At 34.7% G+C, this 19787-nt stretch overlaps 1 protein-coding gene across 3 annotated transcripts in view; it reads right to left on the reverse strand.

Annotated features, from left to right (window-relative positions):
- The window catches only part of LOC110838014 (3'-5' RNA helicase YTHDC2), a 36362-nt gene that overhangs the window by 12846 nt on the left and 3729 nt on the right, over positions 1-19787 (reverse strand). For all 3 annotated transcript variants that reach the window (XM_022080764.2, XM_022080763.2, XM_022080762.2), the window contains exons 4-19: positions 17780-17973; positions 16268-16464; positions 15668-15834; positions 14721-14980; positions 13322-13376; positions 11648-11825; positions 11271-11417; positions 10790-10971; positions 8718-8890; positions 7322-7449; positions 6253-6387; positions 4541-4729; positions 4081-4200; positions 3011-3168; positions 1363-1477; positions 273-544 (exon numbers count right to left, since the gene is read on the reverse strand). In XM_022080764.2, the coding sequence (XP_021936456.1) occupies positions 273-544; positions 1363-1477; positions 3011-3168; positions 4081-4200; positions 4541-4729; positions 6253-6387; positions 7322-7449; positions 8718-8890; positions 10790-10971; positions 11271-11417; positions 11648-11825; positions 13322-13376; positions 14721-14980; positions 15668-15834; positions 16268-16464; positions 17780-17973 (2670 nt within the window). The remainder of the gene's footprint in view (positions 1-272; positions 545-1362; positions 1478-3010; positions 3169-4080; positions 4201-4540; positions 4730-6252; positions 6388-7321; positions 7450-8717; positions 8891-10789; positions 10972-11270; positions 11418-11647; positions 11826-13321; positions 13377-14720; positions 14981-15667; positions 15835-16267; positions 16465-17779; positions 17974-19787) is intronic.

Consider the following 19787-nt stretch of genomic DNA (forward strand, 5'->3'; position numbering starts at 1 on the left):
TAACTGTGAAAGGGTTAAGCACTTAGTTTATGAAGGATTTGAGGGTTTTATGGTGTGAATCTGAAGATGGCTGTCTTCTGAGTTGTTGCGCCATGTAGCCTGTACATATAAACCCTTACCTATATTTTCTTTTACATGCTTCAGAGGTCTTCTTTTTACTACTTTGTTCAAATTTATTAATTGCATGTTTTAAATACTCCCCTCTTTTGTTCCCGAAAGCAATACTAATCAAACATCTATCACTGTTCAGATTATATCTGGGATGGACTTACTGAGTTCTCAGCTGCATGTGTTCTCGATCTACTCGAATCAAATTTGGATACATTCCTGCACACAGAGCAGCCTTCACAACAGCCCAGTTCTCAGAATTGTTGTTCAGGTCACGGATATCACCTCCACCTCGCGCCCGCACAAAACCTGAAGCTCGCAACTGACCCAACAGCTGTGTCCTCATGCCCACGATGATCTCCATTGTTTCCGCTGATATGAAATGCTTCTCACAGAATACACGTTCCCAGCCATTCCCACGTGCATGTTGCCATGTCTAATAAAAATAAAACTTTTCAAGCATTCATACAATAAATTCCAAACTTCGTGTGGTAAACTCTTTCAGTGGTCACACATTTCAAACAAAGATACAAATGACATCTGTGAAAACTGAAGGCAATCTTGTCTTTGTGTCTATTATTTTGTTTCTCTGTATCAAGTAGACACTGACTTTGCTCATACTTAATTACAATGCCATTGTTTCTGTGGGGTACATGTTAGCATTTTCTGACCATGTACTTTTTTGTCTTGCTCATGTCAGCAGAGTTTATACTTCGCAATTCTGAGTGCCTTAAGATGTGAATTCAATGTAGTTAACATTCTGCTGATTATTTCTTTATGCAATACACATTACACTCATCATTATGTACAATAAAGCAAAGGACAATACTGCATGATCCAAAAGCGATATTGGCAAAGATCGCCAAAGATTTTATTGCTGTTTGCATACTGAAAATGTTGATGCAGCCAAACAACTCACAAACATGTTTACAGAAAACTAAATTTGTTGAACTAAAATTTTCATTCATCTCTTTAAAGCACTGTGGTAACTCTATGTGCCAAATGCTTTAACAACCAATAACTGCATTCTGCCAACAGAGTTTATTTGTGGATTTTGTATGAGTTCTCATAACCACAGAGCTATTGTTACTGTATTACACTCACTGTATATGAAACATCTGTTGTGTATTAACTCATCCTAACCATAATCTTTTCCCAAGTTAAAACCCCAGCTTTCCTGGGAAAAAACAAACAAAAAAACAGTCACATGATTTACCCTACATGTTAGAAAGAAACATCTGGGAGTCTACATACTTGAAATGCACGGAGTAACGACATGTGGTCACTGTATGTTCCTCCAGCAAATTTCTTTCTGCTCAAGCAAGATGCCCGCTTTTGTGAGGGCTGTGCTGGTAAGATGAAAGGATCCCTATCATACACAAAACAAGTTTCAGGTATTCTAACAAGCACAAATGACAGTACTGGAGATTGTACAAATGTTTACTAGTACAGTAAGTGCAGTAAAATAGTTCTGAAGTGCAAGCAATGCAATAGATTTTAAATGCATTCAAGCTTGCTGGTCTTATTCACAAAAACAATTTAGGAAGTCAGATATATTGTTAATGTGCATAATGGTTACATTTTAATAACATTTCTTAAGTCTCAAAATTTGGAATTATAAAAAAAAATGAACTGCGTGTATATTGTGTTCTACACTCCTTTATAGTAAATACAATATATATATATTTTTTATTATTATTTATTTTTTTGGTGGTAAATGGAGCATAATCCTTATTGAGAAGCTAATAGCTGCCATCGCCACACGAATCAGAACCACATGTAAATGCTATGCCTGAAAATTTATCCTTTCTGGCTAACAATGACTTCTCAGAGTAAATTTTTTATAGATATCTTAAGTAGTGGACAAAATGTCAATGCCACAGGTACTATAGGCTACACTGAAATAAAGGGCTACTATTGCAGGATGACATGGGCAGGCTATGTAGCATGAATTGGAGAGGTAATAAATAACACAAAAAAATTTAATTTTAAAACATGGGGGAAGAGAACACTTGGAAAAATTAGGCATGGATAGGATGATAACATTTAAACAGACTCAAAGAAATAAAAGTGCAAGAGTGTGATTTGATTCAACTGGCTCAGGACAGGGTGAAGCAACACACACCTGTAAACATGGCAACAAATCTTCAACTTCCTTAAAAGATGTGACCATACTAGATAAGGAACTAATAGCTTCTTACAAAATCTGTTATATGGAGTTAGTCAGTTATTACATGGTATTGGAAGAAATTCTAGTGACCAAAGTCATGCTACTGTCCTAGAATTTTAAACGAGTCATGATAAATTACTCCTTAGTGAGGGTAAAGCAGGGATCTCTGCAAACCAAATACATTGGACCCCTGCATAAGTCATCCAGTCAAAAATTACCTCTCACAGGCCTCCATTGACCCACATAACAAACTTTCCCCACACAACAAATTGCTTATGAAGTTACAGAGTTGCCTATTTCAGCAAATTAGAGTTCTCCTAAATTGGACTCAGTAGGCTACAGCTAATGAGCAACACTCATTCTTCAGAATTTGGAGCTTGACTGTCTTTGTTTACATTGTTTTCTGTGTCTTGGTTGTGGAAAGAGCTCTTCTGCAGACTTGCAACCAGAAACATTAATAACTCACACTTTCTCCAGATATTCCCTTTGCCTTCATGAGTGAAGTAAAATCTAACTCTGAGAAGTCAATTACAATTCTGTATCACAATGGTAGCTATTCACTGTTTTCTTAAACTGATCACATAACACTAATCAAAACTACTATTAGCATATTTCAACCTCCAGAACAAGAAGGGGACATATGTTAAAACACAACAGTACCAGCTTCTTGCAAATACAAAGTTTTGCCTGATTAATATTAAATTTGTACTCAGTATCTTTAAAGGAATTCACCTGTAAGCTAAACAGCAGACGATTGTAAGTACTGGGTCAAGACACTTCAGTACCACAGAATACAGCAGCATCTTGCCAAGTCGAGGTTCAATTGGTAGATCAACCAAGTGATGGCCAAGTTCTGTCAGGTCCTCCCATGAATCCAATGCATCAATGGTCTAACACAAGAATAAAACAAACGCTGAAGTGACAGACATGGAAGATGACATATGATGTGAAACTTTCACGGCGGCTTTCATTAATAGTCTTTTCGGGCTATAAGCTGTGTTAGTTGGTGATCAATCGCCAACGTTTTTAGGACCATCTCTGTCCTCATTTTCAACGCTGTTGACTGTGTGGCTTGTAGCGCAAACTAAATCTAAAAAAACATCTCTAAAACCACATGTGACATGCTAAGAGCCCTAGAGAATGATGAGAAATAATGATTCTCCTGGATAAAGACAACCTGACAGTGGTGCTATGGAGTGAGAATTACCACAACACCACCAGCATAGAGAAAAACAACTTCTCAAAATATTACACAAATAAAAATGTAATGAAAACTTTCTTGACCTGACTTATCAAACTTCAACTACCTTTTCATTTGGATCAATAAAAAGACTAGATGAGAAGAGGTAAATTAATTTAAACACTTCTATTTCAAATGGACACAAGCTGAAATGGTTTGTATAATGGTGAGATGTCTGCTTGAGCTGTTATCCCAGAGCCCAGGTAACTAGCTTGCTACCAGTGTGGGGAGCAGAAACTTTAATCTGCTACAAGACTGAACGGTGCTTTGCGGAGAGATGGATAATGAAGTGTTCGTGTACTCTGCACACCAATCCTGGATGAAAAAATCTGCATGCTAATGAAAACTGCAGACTAAAATAAAATAACTGCATGACCATACAATCTATTTATAAATAAACAAATCTGTCAATTTTGGACTCATGTGTCATGAGACTAAATCCCATCAATAAACATTATGAAATTATAAGATTTTAAAACTGCATTCAATCACAATGTGCACAATGACCCATAAATTAAGACTATATTTTCCTACAGACATTTACAAAACTTTACTGGCTTACCTTTAGCAACTGTACTGCATTCCTTGTGACAAGAAGTGATGGAGGCTCAATAGCTCGCGCTAGGAAGTCAGCTATTGGTGTGTTGGCAGGTGCTAGAAGCTTTGTGTGGAGGCAAAGTTCCTGTATAACGGACAGTGAAGTTCAGAAATAAAACAAATTAAATATGCACACAGAACATTACTGAAAAATGGTTCAAAATTTTCCAAGACATTATTACATACTTTGCTGCACCTTATGGCCCAAATGCATCAGTGATATGTTCTCTCTGTATCAATTACTGTTTTTACATTCATGAGATGATATTCTAAAGAATCAATCTTGAGTTCTTGCAAAATCTGATTCCTTCTTGTGGCTGAAATTTAGTTTTATATTCAATATTAATAGAAATTAACATTAAATAAATAAAAGTACAAGCCCATTCTTGTTACACTGAACACTACAATAAACTATCATCTTTTACCTGCAATGGAATCCTTAGAATCTCTGGTGTGTGGTATTTCTGCATAGCTTTGTATCGTATGCTAGAGAACATATGATAACAAATTCCAGGATGTGTACGATTTGCTCTACCCCTTCGCTGTTGAGCGCAGGCCTGGGAGATCCAGACTGGACGTAACATGCAAACGCCTGATATCGCATCAAATGATTTCTGCCATATGCACAAAAATACAATATTTTAGTAAACAAGCTACAGTTGAGCCTCCAACTAAAAATTAGCATAAAAATGTGCAGTTTATACAAAACAGACCAAACAGACAAGATAAATTTGGCTATATATAATTCCAAAAAATGTATAAATAATTAATAAATCATATTAGTTAAGATTTTCTTGGAGTCTATTGGCCTATATGGCCACTTGTTCAAAGTCATTTTCTTTTTTATAATTTATGATTCCAAAAGATTTATAAAGAATTAATTATTAAGATTTTCTTGGAGTCTAGTGGTCTATAGTTACTTGTTCAGAACAATTATTTTTAACTTTTAATAGCAATCATTCAATATCTCTTTTAGAACAATCGCCTTAGTCATGACTCATGTGGTTCAGCCATAGCCTGCTTTATCTTAGCTGTAGACATAATTTGGATTTGTTACACTTTAGGAGCAACTATAATTGCCTGCTGCAACCTTTCAAGTGCATAAGGAGGAGAAAGAATTGCTACAGTATAAGCAAATGCATATAGTATATCTGCCACATACTTCCTACGTTGACAAGGGTTGCGCTTCCTTATTCTGCACTAGTTATCATATTTTATACCAAGTCAACAAGGTGGAAGAATATTTACTTTACTGTGCAACTTAGTTCAAAAATGTGTCAGTATTTTATAATATCTCTGCTTTATGACCCAGCATTATGTGACTGAAATTAGCTGACAGATATGCAAGACTCAGACAGTGAAAGTATTTTGTTCAGATATAGCCACAGTAAGGGTTAAGAAGAATGTACTGATGAGAAACTTGAGAATCCGCATGAGCATCATGACATTAAGAGCAGATAGAGAAACAGCTACACAAAAAAATTAATAACATTAGTCACATATAAATGTCAAATATAGGCATAAACAACATATACCATGACCTAAATCAGTTTTTCACAAAAGATCGCTGCATCTCTACAAACTAAGTGGCATTTAACAACCGTACCAAATCTCAAAATTCACATGTATATGAAGTGCTTAATAAATGTTTTCACTGTATGTTTTACTTCTCTTTGGTTGAGCATCAAAATGTGAATTCTCATTTGATGGGCACTGGTCATTATAAAATGCACATATCTTCGCAGCAATTGTTAAAATGTTGCTTCTTTACACACTTTCCTTCAATCATAACTTTAATATGACCCACTATATTTTACCAAAAATAAAAAATATAAAAACCTGTTTTACAGGCAGGTAAATACAGTAGCTCATACAAAGACTGGGAACTATGATATTTTACAGTAAATATAACATGAACTTAATCTTATTCAGAAGAAACTATGTTAGTATCATTCAAATCAGTAAATCTCAGTCAAATATACAAGTTACTGAATACTGCAGATATGGTTTAATTCATGTACAGGCATTAAGAGAATGGGTTTTGGTTCTGGGCTATCTTGTGCCTTGTTTTATTATAAAGCAGTAATCTGAAAATGTTGTACTGACGAAGTTGAAGCCAATATTCTTACATACTAACCTCCTTTATCTTCCCTGAATCTATAACAAACACCACATCATCTATGGTGATACTTGTTTCAGCAATGTTTGTTGATAAGATAATCTTACGGACACCTGGTGGTGCTGGACAGAAAACACGTTTCTGGTCTCCAGTCTGAAAATATAAAGGCATGCAGACAATTATATTTCAATAAATCTTAAAAAAATATCTGCATATACAAACCCAAAATATACCCAATCACATAAAAATCTAAATACCCTTTTTCTATTAATAAAACACTCATGGGCCATCAGTGATGTCTAATACTTAAAAACTCACCAATGACTCAAGGACCACCTCTGTCCCATCATGAGGGCATCTAATGTGGCTGTGAAAGCCAGCTGTCCCATATCTATACCTGTACCACACCCATGTTTGGATATGTGTGTGAACCAATAGAAGCCTATTGGGCAGTGTTATATAAGTGCCTTGCTTGGCATTGTCTCAGGATTCGTACATCTCTATATTGCTTCGGTAAGTTCATCACCGGGTACCAGGATCGACTGAGTGCAAAGCCACCATCCCTGTTACTGTTTCCGAGGTGAAGCCTGAGCTTGAGGGCCTCCTTTATCATATGATCCTGTTGCCTTGGCCAGGATGGAGATGTGACTGGAGCTGATGCTGTGGCCTGTTTCATATCTATGCTCTGCCACAGTCAACTTTTCTGTTTGGCCCAGACATATATGTCTTATTGGAATAAGGGCCCACTTGACCTTCATGTAACTATACCAGCTTTGTCTAAACATCTTTAGATAGTAGGAGTGTCAAAGCTTCCAATAACGCCAACCATTACATACTGACCCAGAAGATGGCAAATGCAATGTCTGTCAAAACAGATCATTTTTAACATTTGATGCAACTCACCCCTTTAAGACAAAGTTATACATAGAAGCATATCTTATAGATGAATTTCTGAAAGAATTTTAACAGCAATACAAAATACCTGAAGGACAACATAAAGCAACCAAACTGCCTATAAAGTATTTCAAAAAGTTTTATGTAATATAAACAAGAGAATTACATAGTTGTACCCAATTACAACTCCTACCTGCATGTTTGAATGTAAAATATAGAGGGCATATTTGCAAGTCTCAGACAACCTCTTCTCTTCAGCTGTAATCCTTTCCTTCAGGATCACAATGTCCTCATATCCCGGCAGGAACACAAGAATTGCACCTAGTACAAATTCATATGTCAGTTTTGTGTCCAAGTAACATTTCATGTCGCTCCCATCTTAACAACAATACAACTTGAGTAAATTTTAAAGCTTCGCCATACAGCTTCATATTCATACTCCATGTCAAAAGTAATTACAATAGACATTTCTGTTAGAGACAAGTAAAAAAATTAAACTACAAACTGTTTGGGAATTTTGATGCCAAACTGGCAAAGTTCAGTTCTTAAAAAACTGAATTAAAAATAAATTTAATTCAGTGTAACAATTCCTATACATAACATGGTAATTGAAGTGCATCATAATCTACAGAAAGTATAGAATGGCTTATGACAACATGACATTTCTTTAACCGACATATATGACAAGCTATTAGGCAGAAATATGTTTGTGACTAAATATTACTACCAGGAGAGGCAAGGTTTTCTTGCAAATATACCTACAACCTATAAATCAAAATGATGTCTAAGATTTGTTGAAAATGGGTAAATGTATGGTAGTGTAATCTGCATTTCCTTGCTTAATCCATTTTCTCATTTTTTAATGATGTTTGTATTTATCAATTCTTTAAACTTTGTATCAGTTATTATATAAAAACCAAACTAACATTTGCTTCCTTTGATGCATGTTGGGTTGCACTACAAGAGGAGATATTAAATGTGTGCAGACCTCAGGGAAAATGTTCAAATAATGTAACATGGCTGATATTATTCACTGTTGTTCTCTTGTTAAGGCATGTATTGAGAGATTTCTTTTTGCCTATAAACTGGTTTAGTTTTAGAATACACTTAAAAACCATCATAAATTTTGTTTAAATAGAAAGAGATCAAAGGAATGGAGGAAAGAGAATAAGGGCTGAAAATACAAAAGAAATCATTCCCTGTTGAATTTCAATGGGCTTTTATGCTAATTTAAATATAATTAAAGCTTATAATATGGATTATTTCTGCAGTGATCAACAATCATAACAATGAACTTATTCTGTTCTGATGAAAGACTCTCGGGTTACAGACCTCAGTTCCCGCCAGCGAGCGTACTACAGAGGACCAGATTTGTTATGCAGCAGCCGAGGATGAGAGCAGAGATTGCTCTCGAAATGTTGGCGGATGATATGGTTTATTCACCATCCAGCCACATGACGCAGCTTGTAACCCGAGAGTCTTTCATGAACTTCAGTAGCCACGAAAGCTTCACTTTATTCTGTTCTGTCCAAGAATAAATATGATAGCAACAAGTCTAGAAGAGTTAACTCATTTCTAGCAAGACTTGCCCTTGTCCTGGGAGGTATGGATGTCAAACAGAAGGGTCATCAAGAGACCCATGTCAATGCTCTCATCATTGAAGCTGTGGTGGTAAATGTCCAAGAGTTCCTTCTCTTCCTCCCCCAGCTCTGGATCCTCATTTGCCAGCAGCAAATCTGGGCAATTATTTAATTCTGTGTTCCTGACATAAATAAATGTAGAACCTTAATAAACAAAAACAAAACCCTTCCTTCAGAACATACTGTTAAAAAATTTAGAGAATAACAGTACATACTACAAAGGTAAGCCTGTTCGTCCATACAACAAATTTGGGTCTCCATCCATTAAGAAGCATTTTTTTAATGTGCTTGCTATTATTCATATTCAAAGTGATCAACCACACTAAACTGCCACAAAGGTTAAATATTAGTAAATTTTATAAAGTTTCCATATCTAACATATATTACTTTAAATGTAATATTAAGCCACTGATGTCTATAAAAGCAGTATAGGGAGTTACAAATACAACTAACTAGATCTTTTCGTATGCAGAATGGTAAATAATTCACCGACTGTGAACAAGTACAGTGTAACTACAATAGAATGAAACTTCACTGCAGTGATCAAATGAAAATAGATATGAGAAAATCTTTAACTTGTTGCTTCAGATAATGCAAAGAACTTTTAGAATATTGAATTATTCTTCATTACTTTCATATCGCTATGATAACCAGAAAGAAAGAAAACTTAAAACATACAGAGTAAAATACATGAATACATAGCATCTTACTGAAACACTGCTCATGAACTGAAAGGCACAGCGATAAAAACTAAATGCATTTTAATAGGTTATATTATCAAGTTTATATGATCTACATTGAAGAGATGTTGAATGAAGACACTGTGAGTGGCCCAGAAAATATCATAACTTTGGACTGCCTATTATGTTCAAATACCTTCACGAGGATTGTCGCTTCCCCACATTCTCACGTTACAAAGAGTTACATTTCCGAATAAGTAGAATGTGGCTTTATCACTGAAGACAATATTGGCTGCAAAAACTTTGTCACCTTCAAGTCTTGAATGACAGTCGGAGTAAAATGCTGCACAAACTTCTTTGTCTTGGGCACTTGCAGCATTCTTGGTTGATATACACATGAACTGCGAACAAATGCTGCACAAACTGCATCCACCTGAGCTTCATGATTGGTCATCTTTACAAACAAGGCCAGTCTAATCAAATAATTTATAACATGCACAAATCAATATTTTTGTTGGAGATAACCTTCCAAACGCTGTAAGAAATCTCAATCATACTCCAACTGCAGATCTAGACTCACAAAACCATGGCATGTATTCGGTTTTCTATACATAAGATGCCACTTTAAAAACTATGAGTGAAGTCCTTCAAGTGGAAAGATTTAGAAACTCGAGCGGCATAAATTATAAACTTAATCGTATAACATATTCAAATGTATTTAGTTTTCATTCCTATGCCTTCCAGTTCATGTGCAATGTTACAGTAAATTGGTATACATTTCATGCATATACCCTGTATTTTTACAAAATTTCTTAATATACATACTGAGTTTCTTTTAAAATAAACAAATCTCAAAAAGTATGTTACTAATTTATGTTTCCTCACATCATCATCTGGAAAAGAAATAAACTTTGAACCATCAATCAACACTGCCAAGTTCTCAAGTGCTCCTTATTTACCAATAAGATCAATTTCAGAGCAAAGCCTAAAAAATAGTTTAAGTTTTCTTTATTGAGGCAAGGAACTTAAAGTGACAGGTGTGACTGGCCAGTATGGCTCAAAAGTATAATTTAGGCTCAAAATCCAGCATCAATTTCAGGTATTTCTTAAAAATATGTTCATATAGAGGGTAGTTCATTAATGTACAGAAATGAATGGACAAACATGGACATTCCGAACAGGTGCTCTCTCCATCATTTTCAAATATCTTTACAAATGTTTAAGTTAGTCATGGAATACAATATGGGATCTTTCAAATGCAAGCTGGACACATAAAATGTAATTCTCAAAGAAAGGTTCATAAGTTGCCATAACAAAAGTAATGCTACAGGCCCAACTTACATGTATGCTTCTATCAGCTCCACAACATCATTCTGCTTCATAATGCGAGCCCAATTCAGTGCAGTCCAATCATTGGAGGCTCGAACATTAAGGCTAGCACCAAGATTGAGCAACTGCTCAGCTGTATTAACATAGCCCCTGCCTGCAGTCACCATCAGAGGAGTTACTGATGTCTGAGAATGCTAATATGAACCATTATATCAATATTTACATCTTTCTAACTGTAAAACAGTTCTGCTAGTGTACTGATGTGATTATCCTCAATTCAAATAATACAAGTCCCTATACATAATTCCTCAAAATACTGTTATCACGGTGACATTTAATTTAATTTAATTTAATAAACTTCAGAGAAGTATACAATATAAATAGTCAAGACATGAACATTAATTATTAATTATATCTCATTTTAAACATAAGGGACCTTCATGTAAAACCCAACATATTACAATATTACTTAAAACTTTGATCTAGTACATACCTGATAGTCTACAGAAACATTCTCAGACAGAATGAGATGCATAAGCTGTGTGAAAGCATCTTCTGAGCCTGACAGCCATGCCTCAGAGATACAGCGATCCATTTCCTCTACAAGCCATTCTTCCAATTCTGTTTTCTCAGGTAATGGCTGCATAAACAAAAAAAAAATTATAAGCATTATATGTGCAATACCAGAGAATTCCTAACCTACAAGACACAAAATGACCAACACTCTGGTCAAATAACCATCTCTGGACTAAAGAATCACCACATGTTACCAACAACTTTGAATGTCATTCTACAACTGATTACATCTGAAGGACAGGTTTCAAACTGCTGTTCTATTCTGGTATTCTAGAAAGCAAAATAACTGGATACCTCATTCTGCTGACCATAGATGGGTGCTGGAATGGCTCTACGTTCAGTCCTATGAACATGTTCCTTCTGTACACCATCTGTCACAGACTTGGTCCACACTTCAAGCTTTGCCTGTTGTTCTTTCTTACGCTCAGCCTCCGCCTTCAGTCTCTGCATACCTTTACTCATGTATTTGGTGCTAGAAATGAAAACAAAGCTCCATCAATATACCATATATCCTTCCCTTATTATTTAAAATAAATGTGGAGTGTGATAGATAATTCAAAATAGAGACAACAATTTACGGTGACATGCATATTCTTTCAAATTGTTATTTCTCAAACTGTTGTGTTAATTAATAACTTTTCCAAGTCCAATGGTTTGATGCTATGAAACTTTTTGTATCAATTCTAAACCTACACAACCAATGTTATTGCTTTTATGAGCATTATCAGATGTAACGAATTCTTATGTTTAAAGATCCCAATATACTGGGATAAATCTTTTCCTGTATTAGTAACAAAATAAGCAAATCACATATGAGAAATTCTGCAAGTACAGTTCAATTTAATGACACTCTCTCAAGTGCATAGGTATGTAATGTTGAACGCATGACTATAATGGTTAATTGAGAGGAATGTGGAAGGAAGCAGCAGTGGCCTTCCAAAAAGAGTTTGTTGACCTACTGTTAAATCCTCAACTTCTTCACTTTTTAAAACTGACTTCTAAGAATAAACTATGGCTTGTAATAATACTGACTCAGTTCCAAATAAAGTTCCATATTTCTCCCAGTAACAACATTTTTAAAATGGTAACATCAAACCTCAAACTGTTAATCTAATACTTTAAGAGAAAAATGTCAGATACTGTTACAATAAGTTATAATAATAAATTCATTAATAATATCTTCTGTACTAAATTCTTGGGAATTATGATTGATGGTGCATTAACTTGGAAGAATCATATTGATCTACTTATTAAAAAATTGAGCAAGGCTTGCTATGTAATTAGAAATATGAAACCATATATGTCTATTTCAGTACTAAAGACAATTTATTATGCTTTCTTTCATTCCTTAATGAGCTATGGCATCATTTTCTGGGGAAATTCATCTAGTAGTCACACTATTTTTCTCCTTCAGAAAAAGGCAATTAGAACAATGATGGGATGTAGCAATAGAGTATCGTGTAGAAATATATTCAAAGAATTAGATATCTTACCGTTGGCATCACAATATATATTTTCTTTATTATTGTTTGTATTACAAAACAAAACTCTTTTTCCATCAAACATTGACTCTCATACTATTGATACTAGACAGAGAGAAAATTTGTATCTACCCCAAGCCAATTTAACTATTTATCAGAAAGGAGTTCACTATGCGGGTATAAAGATATTTAATAAATTACCCACAGAGGTTAAGAATACCTCAAATAATTTTAAAAAGTTCAAGGTTGCATTAAGGCATTTCTTAATTACTCACTCGTTTTACACTGTGGATGAGTACTTAATTGGATAACTATTGTAATAAAAATACTAATTATATTGTCTTGAATTTAGTACGCTGCTTGTCTAGATGTAATTTTTTAATGTATGTATTTTATGTTTTTATACTTGAATTTGTGACGTGTTCTATATCCACTATTGGATTCTTGGAACTTGTAAATAAATAAATAAATAAATACTAGTACTTACCGTTTCAATATATCCTCCAAGAAATATTCCTGAATATCAAACTGTCGCCCAGGAACTGAAGAAAAGCAAATCACAGATTTCATTCAAGTATCTCTTTATATCTTCTGAAAACTTTCATGGAATACTCTGTGCAACATGAATCAAGCACTTAAAAACTTCCAGAATCTAAAACCAGAAGCGATATAAAAATACAGAAGGTGTTATAATTCCAATCATTACTAATCTCCATATTCAGTTTTTCTCTACTTTCCATTATCAGTTATTTATGCCAGATGTCCATAAAGTAAAGACACCAATATGTCTGCTTACTTTGAAGAAAAACATGAATTAATATTAATTAAATTTCCAAGACATATGACCATGTCTCACAGCAAAATGTTGAAGATTACATTTTGCTTAGTCAACCATATTCCCTAGCAGACAATTCAATTACATGTTTCAAAATTTCCATGTGGAAATCATGTCAAGCGCAGTTGAAAATGGTCATCAAAATATGTACATTGTGATATTCAAAGCAAAATATATAACTGTTGTTTGTCTGTAAAACATACCCAGTCCAGCAATAGTTTTTTAAATAAAAAACATGAAGCATAGTCAAAGAAAAGTTTTCAGCTCCTGTTCATGGCCAATACAAGATAAAAAAGTAATGGACTTCAAAGGACATTTAAATGATTTTAATACCTAGATTCTGAAATGCAGACTTTCTTTCTCTATAGGCACATTATTAAGGGCATGTTTATGATCTCCAGCTATAAACAGCTTAGGAAGCAAAACTGAAAGTCAACTCAGTACAAAAACTTACAGAAAAAAGTTGTGGCTAATCAAGGTTAGATATTGCTTGTTGTGACAAGGATCACAGAAAAAAGCCCTTGTTTTATGAAACATTTTACAAATAAGTAACATTAAGATGTTAATACTGCCAATGATTTTATTGCTATATAAAATTGTTATGGGTTATACTCCTATCATGGTTACATTGTACAAATGGGTAATGCTGAAAAAGGATACACATTTTGAATACAAAGAGAGTGAGTACAGGTCAGGTTCTGATTGCAGGACAGTGGTCAGGTAAGTATAATTTTATACAACAATATAACTTACAAATCTGTCATGTATTCACACTAATTTACATTACAATGAGATTGCTTTTCAAAACATTTTCAAGTTTGGTGCAGAATTTTAATGCATAAACAGAGCCCACTCCCTCACAATATCAGACATGACCAAATGTATATATTCTAACATTTGCAGACTTCAAAAAAATAAATACTCAGTTATTAAAAGCAATCACACTTCAGAAAAACCCTCATATAAAAGTATATGAGATTATTTCCTGTTGTGCACACACAAACACAAATCATATATAAAATGCAACAATATAGGATTATATATACATTACCTGCAATGACAGGACAGTTGTTGAAGTATTTCGTAAAAACATCTGTGTCAACTGTAGCAGACATTAAAATAAGACGCAGTGACCGGAACTTAGACAAAGAATCTCGTAAAGCAATTAGAAGGAAGTCTGAGAAACAATTCCGTTCATGAACTTCATCTACCACAATGTGTGTTACAGTGGCAAGACTTGAATCTCCACCCATCAAAGTCCGAAGCAGCACTCCATCAGTACAATAAGACAAAACTGTTTTAGGAGATACTCTGAAACAAAACACAGTGATTCTCAGCCAGTTAAATGGTTTATTAATTATCACTTCTGGTCTAAATAATTTATAGATTTGGTAATTATTATTTTCATTCATGCTTCTAGAATTTGTACCTGCTTTCTGATAAAATCTGAAAAAGAATCTTCTACTGTGTATCAATTTTGATGTTCCATATTAAAATTCTTATATTATATGCTAATCAATTTGTTAACATGAAGTGATTTATGAGCATTCAAAGGATATTAAATTTTTCTGAAATTTCATGCCATTATGATGGATCCTGAAAGTTAAGTATCACTACAACAGCCTGCTATGTGCCATGCCATTACACTTCACCACTTTGGTTGAGTCAAAGTTAAATCATCATTTCGTGGAGAATTAGATTTATGGCCAAACTTTATAATGGTGGAATGTCATTTGTCAGCTGTTGCTATGGCTTATTCAACATGAACTACCCTGCACATATGAAAGCTAACTCAACTTTCCACAAAAAATGAGGTGCCAGGCTGTGTTGATGAATCTGAAGAACATAGATAAGTCATATAAAAAAATTATAACATTGAAGAGGCAGCTCATTTCAGGGAACCAGTTTGGCTTCTGCCATTAATAACTATAAAACCATTATAATGAAGTATAATCTTACAGAATGGAAAAATTATTAGTACTGCAATTCAATAAATACCTGCTCTCTAGTCTTATCTGATAACCAACTGATTGTCCAATCTTCTCATCGCGTTCTGCAGCAACACGTTCACTTACAGATACAGCTGAAATACGACGTGGTTGCGTACAAATAATGCGACATGCCTTGCCTGCACTTGCACAGTACTCGAGGATAAACTGTGGGACCTAAAAATGTAAAAAATGTATAATAATAATCATGCTGTTAAAAAAATTAAAGCTTTCACAACATGTTAATGCAGTTATATGTTATATATATATATAAAATGAAGCAAAGCAGAAAGCCACACTGAGGTGGGAATGTCATTAGTTTTCCTCATTTTTTCTTATTCTTCAGATCCTGGTCAAGGGTCATTGCTGTCTACTACCACCACTGCCTACAGGTTCCAAAACAACCCATTTCACCCATTATCATCTTCTACCCTGGTGACAGAAGTTGGAAGTACATGCAAAACATGCGAAATCTTCTTCATAGTGTCAAGTCTCAGAAGAAACAAACAATAAAAGCAGAAACAGTTTTAAAGAAAGGAACTGTTACAGTTAACATTCAACTTGACAATATGAGGAGAATTCTCAAGCTTAATTTAGAAATAAAAATAACCTGTGTTGTTTTTCCAGATCCTGTGTCACCACTGATAACCACAACTTGGTTGCTGTTGATTATGTTTATAATGTCATCTCTCATTGGCCATATGGGTAAAGCCTGTCTGAATGGAAGCAACTCCTGGCTTATCACTGCATATGGTATCTGGGGCACACCTATGTTCAAACGACCCACTGACTTATTCATGTCCTTCCCTGCAAAATAAAATCACATTAGATGTGAATTATAATCAAAACTGAAACAAACAATATTTTATGTTGACAAGATGTTTCATTCCTGACACAAGTCAATGTACAAATATACAACAAACAAGGCACCTAGCAGAAACATGAACATAACACAGCATGAACCAATGTCTTCCTGGAGAAGAAGAAATTTAAATACAAAACACATCACAAAGATTTGACTGCATTTCAGTTACTCAAACTGAAGGTATTAAGTTTAGTTTAACCAAAATTTTGTCATGGAACTAGAGCAGTGGTATTCAACCTGGGGTACGTGTACCCCCGGGGGTACGCAAAGACATCTTAGGGGGTACGTGAAATTTAAAAAAATATATATATATTATTTTATGATAAACACTGAATAATCAGTAATGTAATTTATTTTAGATGTAGATTATATACTATGTATAACTTGAATTATACACCAACAACTTTGGGGGTACAAAGTTCAAGAGAAATTATATCTGGGGGTATGCGAACAAAAAAATACCACTGGACTAGAGTGCCAGATTTCACAAAAAGATTTTCCCTGATGCAGAAATCAATGGCCAATGCTATAGTGATGACAGAGGCAGTATGACCTCTGAAACGTTGGCAAACATCGACCATAGTACACGGCGCAACAACCCAGAAGACAGAAATCTTCATGAATTTATTTAAAGATTATTTTTCTGCATGAGCTTGGGAAACTGGGTTTGGTCATGCTCCAGAAACAAATCCCACTGGCTTGATTTCCTAAGGAGTTTTCAAAGAAGCCTTGACCAAAATCAGTTTGAGAAACCCCTTACAATTTTGGCATTCAATATCTCCGCACCCTTCTCCAAAGGCTGAAAACCTCATATGATCAGAGGGCATCATTAAATAATTCACTCAAGGATTATTGTCATTTATACATTAAAAGATAATACATGTATTAATGACATGATAAGCAGTGCAGACTGTGAATAGGTTAGACTGGAATAAAAGGAAGTCAAATTTCAGTCAAGTGTGGGTAACATATTTGAAAGTAAACTTCGGGCTTGGGATGCATCAGACCAAATGGTCCTCAGGCTGGGAAACCAAAAATTCTAAAATGTCATCTTTTGCACAACTCTAAAGTTCCCAGAGTTATCATATTTACCAATCCCTGAAAAGACACTTCAGCATAATGAAGATTTTCAAGATGCTTCTAACTGGACAGCAAATAGAATAATTTGATAATCTTAGAGTACTTTTCACCTTGACCCTAATACCGAATTCCATCTTACCAGGAATTCACAGAACAGCTATAATGAGACTTTCTCACCTTCAGGATTCAGAATTCGGTCTCTCTCAGTGAGTGGCAACAATTCTTGTCGCTCCTTATTTGTGAGCGGAAATTTGTGCAACAGTGTGTACACATGTTGTCTAGATGATCGCACGAGCTGGAAAACTGCATCTGCTTGCACAATACTGGAACCCTCTCGCTTGTATACTGTTAGGTACCGACTTGCTCCCTTCCTGTGAAAGCAATGGGTACCATGACATTTTATTATTCTGCTGCCTGGATTATCTGATAAATTAAACAACAATTTGTAACATAAAATGATTACCACTTCAGCAAAGGATCATTTTTGTTGTAAATCTTTACCTGGTGTGAGAGGAACCATGTTTGTATGTAACATGAGAGTCAAACAATTACTTAGGCTTAAAGAATGTTAATGAAGCTGATATAAAATAAACAGTTAATTAAATCAATAATCTGGACTTCTATCTATTCTCTGGAATGAGCTTTGTTCATTGTTATCATCATCCCCAAGCTCTCAAGGTGAGCCATTTGTTGCTACATTTCTGTCGCAATTTATAACAGTTTCTTCAATATCCATCCCCACTTTCTTGTTCCAGGCAGTTTGTAACTCTTCAGTAATTTGGGCAGTCTCCATATATTCTATTAATGTAGCAAACACGTTTCTTTCAGTAGTATAAAATCTCAGTCAATGCAGATTCAAACTCTAGTTCATCCAAAATGTCTTCAGTCATTTTGTAGTTTTTCCATCTATACTTTGCAGTCCACTGCAAGCATTTAATTTCAGCAGCAGTAATTGTACCTATTCCTTTTCATTTCCTCCTCATTTTCATATGATAATGAACATCCATTTGAGTAACTTCATTGAATATAGTTCACAGCATTTTTAAGATTGTATAAAGTGAAGCTTTCGCAGCGACCAAAGTTGATGGAAGACTCTCAGGTAACAAGCTGTGTCAGGTGGCTGAATGGTGAATGAACCATTTCTTCCACCAATGTTTCAAGAGCCATCTCTGCTCTCATCCTCAGGGCAGCTGGGAAACAAAACTGGTCCTATGTAAGGCGCTCGCCAATGGGAACTCGCTACATAGGACCAGTTTCATTTCCCAGCTGCCCTGAGGATGAGAGCAGAGAAGGCTCTTGAAACAATGGCAGAAGAAATGGTTCATTCACCATTCAGCCACCTGACATGGCTTGTTACCCCGAGAGTTTTTCATCATTTTTAAGATTGTAAAATCTAGGTATAATGGTCTGGGCATAAAGCTATGATGTGGGTGACAAAGAATGAATGCATAACACAAAAATCTGAATAAAGCCACTTGGAAAACTGAGGCAATAGAAGGATAACATTAAGATGGTTCATAGGTTAGAAGAAAGCTGTGATAAAGGAAAGTGAAAAGACCAGGCTCAGGATCATCACCCATTGGGAGCTCTGGAATTTGTTGCATTGAATTTTCAGGAAAACTTCTAGGTCAGACAGAGACAGTTTCATGAATATGAGAGAGAAATGAAAGTACCGACTACTTCTACCAAGTCTGCAGTGTTTCACTCTGGTGTGCTGTGTTAATCCTTCATTTTTTCCATTCACAGTTCATTCGCTATAACATGTTTCGGTCAAATGTGGCCATTGTCAGCTTCATTTACATGCTTTCATGTCATTGCACTGGGGATAATTTTTCCTCCTCCCAATGTAAAGAAATAATGATATAGTTATATATTACAACATTTTAAATTAGATATATATTTATTTTCACAGTCTATACACAAACGTATTTAAAATGTTGTTGTTAAAATTTATATAACACTATAACATCTGTAGTATAAAATATTACAATAAGTTATATTATGTTATATTATGGCGCTTTTATCGTAGTATGGTGTTACATTTATTATGGCGCTCATTATTAATTGTACGACATGTTTTGATGTTTTATCGAAATATATAATAGTTTTAAAATGATAAAAATGATGTTATAAAACCTGAAGATGATGTCATAAAACATCGAAACATGTCGTACAATTAATAATA

This window comes from Zootermopsis nevadensis, unplaced genomic scaffold (genome assembly GCF_977971745.1).
Source record: "Zootermopsis nevadensis isolate Lab colony 2312 unplaced genomic scaffold, Znev_1.0 Znev_ptg000012l, whole genome shotgun sequence".
Taxonomy (NCBI): domain Eukaryota; kingdom Metazoa; phylum Arthropoda; class Insecta; order Blattodea; family Termopsidae; genus Zootermopsis; species Zootermopsis nevadensis.